The following is a 12156-nucleotide window of genomic DNA, read 5'->3' on the forward strand; positions in this document are numbered from 1 at the left end:
TCTAAGGGCCCATGATTATTCCATAAAAATCATTAATTTGAAATTTTTATTACATAAATTTCTTTATTTTCTTTATTAGAAATAATTATTTTATATAGACAAATTTTAATTTTTCGAATTAGAATTCGACAGAATTGTTTGAATTTTTATTTTTACAAAATTTTTCATTAATAACACTTTTAAAGACGTTGAATTTTCATTTTTGTCCGAATTTACAAATGACCATACACAAAAACAATATCGACAAAAAAGATTTTAGCGACAATTTTTTGAAAATTGACCAATCACAATTTTCATCGATAATTTCTAATTGGTTAATTTTCAAAAAAAAAAAAAAAATGCGCCAAAATCTATCTGTCAATTTTTGTCCATTTTGTATAAAAAAAAAAAATTTGTCAAATTTTAATTTGAAAATTCAATAATAAAATATTCATGCGCCCTCTATAACTAATATATTTATTATTACACTCAATTGCAAAATTTACTTGTCTTCCGGTTTGACAGCATTTTGAAAATTCGTGACACTTTTATAATAATTTTGTTAGTTTATGGCGTATTCAGAAAGATACCCAAAAGTTGTTATAATTCTCGATTAACTACCGCACCCTGCTCTAGTGAAATTTTAGTAACTTTATAGTAATTTTTAATTTTAACTATATATAAAGTCACTAAATTTTCACTAGAGCAGGGCGCGGTAGTTGATCCGAGAATTATGACAATTTTTGTATTTTTTTTCCATTCGCCATAAATTAATAAAATTAATATAGAAGTGTCACGTCATTTAAAAATGTCGTCAAACCGAATATTGTGAACTGCTAAACTACAATACGCCATCTGGTGAGAGACCGATCTCTTACTCCATTTTCCTTCTTTGTCTCTCTTCAATTAACATGTTAGAAAGAGGAGAAAAATCAAAATGGAGGGAGAGATCGGTCTAAAGTTACTAGATTATTACTAGACTAGACTAAACTAATAAAATTATTATAAATGTGTATTTTGAAGAAGACAAGAGATATGCTGTCGACATGGTTGGGTAGTCAAAATTATCGGATCATTTAGGGCCAATGTACAATAGACTCTTAGGGTGCATTCACAGCTCAATTACTTGAGGAGGGTCGTTATGGTAACGTATGAGAGTAAAAGAAATAAAAACATTGTTTCTCTCTCTTATACGTTATCATAACGACCCTCCTCAAAAATATTGAGCTGTGAATGCACCCTGAGAGTCTATTGTACATTGGCACTAAATGATTCAATAATTTTGACTATCCAACCATGTCGCCAGCATATCTGTTGTCCTCTTTTCTCTTATTGAGATAAAAAAAAAAGTTTTTAACACTCTAATTATATAATATTCGAAAATAATAATAATTCGGTTAAATGTAAATTTTTGAGTGACAAAATTCTTTAAAATGAAATTTTCACACTAATAGGTTATGTGTCGCTTTTTTGTGGAGGGGAGTCGATAAAAATTAAATGATTTTACAAAATTTTACATCCAATAGTAATACTTGTAACCAGAACAAATGTCTCCATTCTTATTATCAGAATCATGATCAGTATAACTATCATTATCACTGTCATCATTACTATCATTATCACTATCATCATAACTATCATTATCACTATCATCATCATCATCATCATCATCATATGAAGAGGATAATGCTGATGATTCATCAGAGTCATTCTCAATGATAACAGAATAACACTTTTTTTCCTTTTCCTTTGCATTATCAGATCCTACAGAAACTTTTCCTACAGGAGCATTTCCGCCATTTGCATTACGATAATTTCCTCCATTTAAATGATGACCATTTCCTCCATTTGCAATAGGATCATTTACTCCACTTGCATTACGATAATTTCCTCCATTTAAATGATGACCATTTCCTCCATTTGCAATAGGATCATTTACTCCATTTGCCATGGGAACATTTCCACCATTTGCATTATGATAATTTCCACCATTTGCATTACGATAATTTTCTCCATTTAAATGAGGACCATTTCCTCCATTTGCAATAGGAACAATTCCTGCATTTGCAGCAGGATCATCTTTCTGTAAAAGAATATTTTTTCCATTCTCAGCATGAGGATCATCATTTTCTTCATCATCATCATCATCTTCATCTTCATCATAATATTCATCCTCAGCTTCCGTTGTAGTTTTAATTATTGTTCTCGAAAAATTTGGTAAAGGATCATCATTGTGTAAATGAATATTTATTCCCTTCTCTGTTATAGCATAAGGATAATCATTTTCTTCATCTTCATCATCATATTCATCGTCAGCTTCCGTTGTAGTTTTAATTATTGTTCTCGAAAAATTTGGTAAAGGATCATCATTGTGTAAATGAATATTTATTCCCTTCTCTGTTATAGCATAAGGATAATCATTTTCTTCATCTTCATCATCATATTCATCGTCAGATTCCGTTGTGGATTCAATTATTTTTGTTGTTAAAATCAGTTTTTCAGTTGTCGAAAAATTTGCTAAAAGATCATCATTCTGTAAAGGTTTATTCATTCCTTTCTCTGGTGGGCTATTCAATGGCACTATTGCATTATAAGGTTTATGGTCATAATCATTTACTCCACTTGCATTACGATAATTTCCCCCATTTAAATCAGGACCATTTCCTCCATTTGCAATGGGATCATTTACTCTATTTGCCATGGAAACATTTCCACCATTTGCATTACGATAATTTCCTCCATTTAAATGAGGACCATTTCCTCCATTTGCAATAGGAACAATTCCTGCATTTGCAGCATGATCATCATTCTTTAAAAGAATATTTTTTCCATTCTCTGTTATAGCATAAGGATAATCATTTTTTTCATCTTTATCATCATATCCATATTCACCATCATCATCATCATCATCATATTCATCGACAGATTCCGTTGTGGATTCAATTATTGTTGTCATTGTTGTCGAAAAATTTGCAATAGGAACAATTCCTGCATTTGCAGCAGGATCATCTTTCTTTAAAAGATTATTTTTTCCATTCTCAGCATGAGGATCATGATTTTCTTTATCATCACCATAATCAAATTCATCGTCAGATTCCGTTGTGGATTCAATTATTTTTGTTGTTAAAATCAGTTTTTCAGTTGTCGAAAAATTTGCTAAAAGATCATCATTCTGTAAAGGTTTATTCATTCCTTTCTCTGGTGGGCTATTCAATGGCACTATTGCATTATAAGGTTTATGGTCATAATCATTTACTCCATTTGCATTACGATAATTTCCTCCATTTAAATGAGGACCATTTCCTCCATTTGCAATAGGAACAATTCCTGCATATGCAGCAGGATCATCTTTCTGTAAAAGAATATTTTTTCCATTCTCAGCATGAGGATCATGATTTTCTTCATCATCATCATCATATCCATATTCACCATCATCATCATCATCATCATATTCATCGACAGATTCCGTTGTGGATTCAATTATTGTTGTCATTGTTGTCGAAAAATTTGCAATAGGAACAATTCCTGCATTTGCAGCAGGATCATCTTTCTTTAAAAGATTATTTTTTCCATTCTCAGCATGAGGATCATGATTTTCTTTATCATCACCATAATCAAATTCATCGTCAGATTCCGTTGTGGATTCAATTATTTTTGTTGTTAAAATCAGTTTTTCAGTTGTCGAAAAATTTGCTAAAAGATCATCATTCTGTAAAGGTTTATTCATTCCTTTCTCTGGTGGGCTATTCAATGGCACTATTGCATTATAAGGTTTATGGTCATAATCATTTACTCCATTTGCATTACGATAATTTCCCCCATTTAAATGAGGACCATTTCCTCCATTTGCAATACGATCATTTACTCCATTTGCCATGGGAACATTTCCTCCATTTGCAATGGAATCATTTACTCTATTTGCCATGGGAACATTTCCACCATTTGCATTACGATAATTTCCTCCATTTAAATGAGGACCATTTCCTCCATTTGCAATAGGAACAATTCCTGCATTTGCAGCATGATCATCATTCTTTAAAAGAATATTTTTTCCATTCTCTGTTATAGCATAAGGATAATCATTTTTTTCATCTTTATCATCATATCCATATTCACCATCATCATCATCATCATCATATTCATCGACAGATTCCGTTGTGGATTCAATTATTTTTGTTGTTATAATCAGTTTTTCAGTTGTCGAAAAATTTGCTAAAAGATCATCATTCTGTAAAGGTTTATTCATTCCTTTCTCTGGTGGGCTATTCAATGGCACTATTGCATTATAAGGATTATGGTCATAATCATTTACTCCATTTGCATTACGATAATTTCCCTCATTTAAATGAGAACCATTTCCTCCATTTGCAATGGGATCATTTACTCTATTTGCCATGGGAACATTTCCACCATTTGCATTACGATAATTTCCTCCATTTAAATGAGGACCATTTCCTCCATTTGCAATAGGAACAATTCTTGCATTTGCAGCAGGATCATCTTTCTTTAAAAGATTATTTTTTCCTTTCTCAGCATGAGGATCATCATTTTCTTCATCATCATCATCATCATCATATTTATCGACAGATTCCGTTGTGGATTCAATTATTTTTGTTGTTAAAATCGGTTTTTCAGTTGTCGTAAAATTTGCTAAAGGATCATTATTCTGTAAAGGTTTATTCATTCCTTTCTTCGTTGTTTGTTTGGGTTTTTTATTTTTTCCTTTATTTCTTTTTTTTGAATTTGACGAATCATCGTTTTCTTTTGCCTCGTCATATAACGAGCATTTTTCCAAATCAATAGTAGTCAAATATTCCCCTAATAATAGTAGCAAGGCATTTAATTTTTCTTTTACATTTTCTACATTATCAGCCGATGATAATAATAATTGTAGTTGCTCACCAATTAATGGTAATAAATTTTTTTTACTATTTGCTTTTTCCAATATTGAAATTAAAGTAGAATATTCTAATTTCTGAAATAAGTGAAAAATAATAGTCAAAAATTTTTTTTTTTATATTATTTTTATGAATATTTTATGAGAATAAATATTAAAAATTTAAATTTAAATGAGAGAAAAAAAAATTTTTTTAAATTAAAATAGGGTCAGTTGGGGTAAATGGGGACAGAATATTTTTCAAAAGATTTTTAAGAAAAAAGTTTACTTAAGTACATTCCCAGATAACAAAAATGCTTGAATAGTGCAAACATAAGGAGTCGAGATAACAAAAATGCTTGAATAGTGCAAACATAAGGAGTCGCATACATGCTAATTAATTCGCATTCAGTGATCTCATAGTTGCATGCTGATGCGTCATCCATGGACTATGCGTCTCTCACATGAGTTCGCATTCAAGCGAGTTAAATGCGATCCTTGTGCTAGTACATTTGAGGTTCGAAACATCAATTGATCATTTAATACTTGTTATATAATACAATAAATGTTATATTTCTGTTAAGATTTTTTACTACTCTAGTTTTTTTTATTAAAGTGAAGAGACATATTTATATTTTTCTTTCTTCTAAGCCAAAATCAAAAAATAACCTAAAATTATATATGCACATGACCACCACTGATATCGAGGCCACAATTGGATCACTAATCTTCTCAATAAATGTTGATTAATCGAATTTACCTCTATAGATCACAACACAAAGATATAAAACACATTAAATTATAAATACGCACGATTTATATAAAAATATGATATTATATTCTTATCGTTTCTTATCTTATGAATTAGTTAAAATAGACATTTTCCGGCTGTCAGCTGACTCAAGTGCATTACGCGCCATCTACATTCGGGAACGTGAATCAGACGCGGGAATTTTAATCTATTCGATGAATTAAAAATATCTAATTGAAAAGGAGGCATCAATTACTTAATTGATGAAATTGACATAGACCGAAATTGATTTCTGATAACACTCAAAACAATTGCTACTAGAATTTTATATATATTCAAAGAATACAAAATTTTTCACGGACACTTTCGTCACAGGAATTTTAATAAAAATATATAAATTCATAAGTTTGTTATAAAATTCTCATATTTTTAAAAGTCCATTTCATTTAAATCTGATCAACAAACTTTATTATTAACTTTAATTTATTCTCTAAATCTAAATTAGTAGTTTTTTTTACTAATGAAAAGACTAAATGATTTATAGTAACAATTTAACTAACATTTAGTGAAATTTTACTAATTGTTAGTAGAATTTGACTAAAGAATTAGTAATTCCGCCTTATTAACAGTCAATAACACAGAAAAAAAAATGGTAAAAAGTGATTGTGGGTAGAGGGTAAAATGCGTTTAGGTACAGGGTAAAAGGTAATATTGTGATGGGTAAAAATGTTACCAAAATATTACTAGAAAGATGGATGCAATTTTTCAATCTGACTAATTGAAACATAAAATACGTGTTTTCATGGATTTATAACTTAATGAAAAACTTACAAAATGTATTTTTAAGATGAAAAATCCTGAAAATGTTGTAAATTTAATAAATTTAATTATTTTTGTAAAGAAAATGTGTTTGCCAACAATGCCAGCTGACACTTGTAAACAAACAGGTTTGGGAAGCAAGTGTTCAAAAGCAGAGTTGGGAACGATAAAAAACTTGTCCAACAATAATTTTCGTAAAGCATATTATTAAATATATTGTTTTACAAAAACAAAAATCTTATAGATAAATAAAAAATGTTATAAATAAATAAATATTTTTAGGTTCATTAATTAAATTTTTTTAAATTGACATTATTTGAATTTCGCGCCATATATCTGTGCGCATCTTTTTGTGCATTCCTGAGAAAATTTGTAGTAATTGATTATCTTTTATGGTTTATCTAATAAATTTAATTAATGAACCTAAAAATATTTATTTATTTATAACATTTTTTATTTATCTATAAGATTTTTGTTTTTGTAAAACAATATATTTAATAATATGCTTTACGAAAATTATTGTTGGACAAGTTTTTTATCGTTCCCAACTCTGCTTTTGAACACTTGCTTCCCAAACCTGTTTGTTTACAAGTGTCAGCTGGCATTGTTGGCAAACACATTTTCTTTACAAAAATAATTAAATTTATTAAATTTACAACATTTTCAGGATTTTTCATCTTAAAAATACATTTTGTAAGTTTTTCATTAAGTTATAAATCCATGAAAACACGTATTTTATGTTTCAATTAGTCAGATTGAAAAATTGCATCCATCTTTCTAGTAATATTTTGGTAACATTTTTACCCATCACAATATTACCTTTTACCCTGTACCTAAACGCATTTTACCCTCTACCCACAATCACTTTTTACCATTTTTTTTTCTGTGAAAACAGTTTGACTAATTCATTTAGTCAGTCAGATGACTAGTAATTAGTGAAATAATACTAAAAAATTAGTGAATATTTACTAAAAATTAGTTATATTTAATTAATAAAAAGGGGAAAAGTCTTCCACTAATATTAGTCAAATTTTACTGTTTGTTAGTAGTATTTCACTAATTCAGATTTAAATATAAGTACTTTCTTATTAACTTTTATTAATTATGTTTTCAAGAGAGAATTTTCATCTTAACATAATATTACGCATGTTTTAAGCTATTTAAATTAAAAAATATTTTTATTGTAATTCGCATACTGTATGAGTTCATTGAAAGCGCATTTCAAATGCATTGTAGAAGATCGCATACGTGAAGGCATAAAGAGAACTTCTTGCTAGCATGAATGCGACTGTAAGCGCATATGCGTCGCATCAGCATACTGCTTTTGCATGCACCATAGGAGAATCACTAAGTGCGATCTTAAATGCGCGCATTATTGTTATCTGAGAATTACTGTATTAAGGGATGAAAGAACTTGGAAAAAATTTGTAGTAGATATATATTAGTTGAACCAATTGAAATTTTTTTATTTTTTTTTTTATTTCAGTATTTTGTCTCGCATTTCAAAGAAAATAGACTTAAAAATCATACCAAATTTTTTTCTTATTCCTTGATGACTCCCATAACAGAAATTCACTTGAATTTTTGATTTTTGTTAATTTGGTTAATAATGACAAGCTCATTTACCCTAAGTTTTCAAATTTTTGGGGTAAATGAGGACAGCTTGTCATTATTAACCAAATTAACAAAAATCAAAAATTCAAGTGAATTTCTGTTATAGGAGTCATCAAGGAATAAGAAAAAAATTTGGTATGATTTTTAAGTCTATTTTCTTTGAAATGCGAGGCAAAATACTGAAACAGTTTAACTTTGATTTTCAAGTTTTTATGCATTTTGAGCGATAAATTTTTTTATCTTTCTGCCAATTGTCAAGATAAAAGTTAAAATATTGACGTTGAACTTAAGTTTAAAACTGTAAATTAAGCTCCAAAACCTCTTGTCCCCATTTACCACAATTGTTCTCTTATTAATTAAATTTCATTATTAAATTTAATATATTTATATAATTTACCTGTTTTTCTCCTTCTTCTAAATTTGCACATTTATATTGCGTATTTTTCATATTATTAAACAATTTTTTCGTATTTTTAATCATTTTTTTTCGATCATTTTCATTTAATAATTTCATTATTGACGGCAATACTTGATTTAATAATTTTAAAAATTCATTTTCTTGTTCTTTTGTTCTATGTTTCAATAATTGTAATTCCATTAATTTCTCATATGATTTTGTTATATTCATATCATTCAATAATTCCGTTAATTGCATTGAACAAGGACATACTGATTCCTGTAACAATTACAAAAAAAAAAAAAATTCGTAAGACTTTTTTTTTATTTTTATAAATTTCTCTTATAGGGAAAATAAATATTAAATTAATTAATTGAAACTAAAATAATGAAAATTAAAAAAAAAATTTAATTAGGATTATTCCATTTTATTTCATCTATAGTCGTTGCAGCCTATTTTTAGAAAAATTTGATATTTCGTATTAAAATGACTTTGAATATCCGTACAATTCCTTTTTTGACAATAATTTTATGAAATTTTTTTTTATTTTCGTTGAAATTTAGTTTTTAATGAGTTGAGTTGCACGGAAAATAGCAGGTGGTTAGTTTGACAACTTTGGAAATTTTATAAAAAAGAACAGAAGTAATTTAGTTATTAAATTTTTTTTTCATTGATATTTGTTGAAAATAGTCTAATTTACCAATGTTAATTGCCCGTGTGGAAATTGAAAAATGGTCCTATCTAGTTTGCCGTTTTATTATCTAGGTCCTATCTTGGCAGTCTAACTTGGTCCTAAAATGGTTGGTGATGCGATTTTAGCCTGGTCCTAATTTAGGTGCCTATTTAGGACCAATATAAGGTTGAGTCCACAATAGAAAACGTTAAACAGATCAGCTTTGCAAGATATGCTTAAACAGCTATTTAAGAGAATTTTCTTGCTTAGCTAGTTGCCAACTTGACGAAACCAAAAAGGTAGTGTTTCGTTCCATATATAAATTTTATAATTTATAAATTTTTTATAATAAAATTGAATTATATTAAATTATATTACATTATCTATATTTAATACTTATTTATAATTATAATTTTAATTATATATTTTTAATTCACATCTATTGAACTATAGGAACGCGCGGAACTAGGGCCGCTGTGTTCAAGTTTTCGTTTTCAACAGTTGGCAACAGTGTTGGTGCTACTCTTTAACTAGCTGTTTAAGCACATCTTGCAAAGCTGATCTGTTTAACGTTTTCTATTGTGAACTCAACCTAAAATCTTTTTTTTTTAATTATAGAAATGGTTTCTTTGAAAAAAATTATGTTTGTTTTAGCAAAAATTTTAATTTTTTTAATCAAAGAAATTTTTTTTGATTTTATATTAGTATGGAAACTTATTCTTTGATTGAAATTTGTATTCTTTTATATTTTTCAACTTATTTCAATCAAAGAAACTTTATGTTAAATTTAGAAAAACTTTTTGTTTAAAAGGAAATTTGTTTCGAATGATATATACAAAACAAATCAAAGCAATTGACTTTTTCAAATAAACAATCCCTTTTTTCTGGGTGTATATAATAAAAATAAAAAAATGTAATCAATAATAATAATAATAATAAATCAATAAACAAGCAGAATTACATTGCACTTTTTACACAAGAACTTAACCTCTAAATAACTTCTGCTTATAGTTTCGTCCGTTTCGTCTGCTAGGGTTGAAAAAGTAGGGGCAAAAAAATTCAAAATGAAATGTAACCCTTCTCATTTTGTTTAATATAAATTTAATTAATAATTAATTAAAATTTTTAAAAAACTATGGTATATTTTTTTATTATTTTTATTATTGTATTTATATATTTTTTTTTATTATTTTATTATTATTTTACTATTAGGGTAAAAGGTACAGTGACCGACACCCAGACAGTGAACGTCACCTGCTATTAAAAATGATAATAACTATAAAAATAATAATATTTAATTAAATATCACTAGTAAATTAATTAATATACAATATTTAAAAACTTATACAGTTTATACAAAATTTTATATGTTTATATTTTCCTCAATATTTAATACTTTCTAGAAAACTAACCTCAAAAAATTTGCTTTATTGATTACAAATTTTATAAATATGAAAAAATTGTTAAATAATTATATTTTAAAAGCAACTTTTTTTGTACATTAAGTCTGAATAATAAAATTTATGATAATACTAATAAATATCATGTTACTTAAATAGAAGTTTAAATATTTTTTATTTTATTAAAGGGTGTCGTTCACTGTTTTCATACCATACATTTTTAAATTAATATTATAAACTCTTATCAAGGTGTTTTTTAATTTTAAACTTCTGTACTATAAATTTTAACTTCAAATCTTTTATTTAAAATTTATTTTATAACTAAATCTTTAATAAATTACGATAAAATGTCATTTAAAGTTGAAAGTATGCCCAGGGTGTCGGTCACTGTACCCCTTACCCTATAATTATAATATTATTATTAATTATAATTAATAATGCCAAAATACTCCGATATTACTAAAATGGCTTGTAAAAGCAGGACCAAGTTAGGACCAAATTAGGAAATATTAACATTTTCTGCCAAGTCAAACTAACCTATTTTCCGTGCAACTCAACTCTTAAAAACTAAATTTCAACATAAATAAAAAAAAAATTTCATAAAATAATTGTCAAAAAAAGAATTGTACGAATATTAAAAGTCATTATAATACAAAATACCAAATTTTTTCTAAAAATAGGCCGAAACAAATATAGGCGAAATAAAATGGAATGACCCAAAATTAACTAAATAAATAATAAAATTAAATAAATAAATTTAAATAATGATCTAATTTACCTTTATCGTATCAGCAATTTCATTTTTACAATATGAAAGAATCAGCAAATAATTAACAATAAAAAATAGAATAAACGAGTAATTCATTTTGACACTTTAATAAATGAACAAATGATTTTTTTTTTATTTACCATTTTCTTATATATATATATTGTCACAGTGAAATTAGCGTGTCACGTAAAACGTGATATTAAAAAGCAACATTTTCAATAATAAACTTTTTTGTTTAAAACAATTATTGTATTTTGTGTATATATATATATATGGGGGATTCCATATGAAGTGATCAAGGTGAAAAAAGTTTTTTCTCCTATCATGCCCAAACATAGGGCATTTTGTAGTACTATTATAGATGGTAATTTTTGGTAAAAATATTTTTCTATTTTAACCAATATTTTTTAGGGGGGAGGGGATGAAAGTTTTAGGATACCCTTTACTTTATAATAATTTCTATCTCTCACACAATTGAATAAAAAAATTTTGCCAATATCAGTTTTGATAGATTGTTTTTATGCCCGTTTTGATTGGTAATATGCATTTTTGAAAAAAAAAAATTTTGACCAAAAAAAAATATTTTTTTTTCCAAAAATGCATATTACCAATCAAAAGGGCATAAAAAAACCTATCAAAACTGATATTGGCAAAATTTTTTTATTCAATTGTATGAGAGATAGAAATTATTAAAGTAAAGGGTCTCCTAATCCTATCCTTGATCACTTCATATGGAATCCCCCAAATATATATATATATATATATATATATATATATATATATATATATTAATGTTAAAAATTTTACAATAATTTTGTTTAAAAAAAAATGAAATTTATTTATAAAAAAAAATTCGATCGTGACATATCTTATAAAAC

The 12156-nt window shown here is 26.9% G+C and overlaps 1 protein-coding gene across 1 annotated transcript; it reads right to left on the bottom strand.

Moving 5' to 3' along the window:
• Nucleotides 1-1492: 1492 nt before the first annotated feature.
• Nucleotides 1493-11374, bottom strand: LOC127290649 (protein PFC0760c-like). Its single transcript, XM_051319358.1, has 3 exons — nt 11288-11374; nt 8437-8715; nt 1493-4954 (listed from the first exon to the last, which is right to left on the bottom strand). Exons 1-3 carry the CDS (start codon nt 11372-11374, stop codon nt 1493-1495), a joined length of 3828 nt encoding a protein of 1275 aa, XP_051175315.1.
• Between the last annotated feature and the right edge of the window lie 782 nt (nt 11375-12156).

This window comes from Leptopilina boulardi, unplaced genomic scaffold, assembly GCF_019393585.1.
Source record: "Leptopilina boulardi isolate dan_hultmark-lab unplaced genomic scaffold, ZJU_Lbou_2.1 LbouV2_78, whole genome shotgun sequence".
Classification (NCBI taxonomy): domain Eukaryota; kingdom Metazoa; phylum Arthropoda; class Insecta; order Hymenoptera; family Figitidae; genus Leptopilina; species Leptopilina boulardi.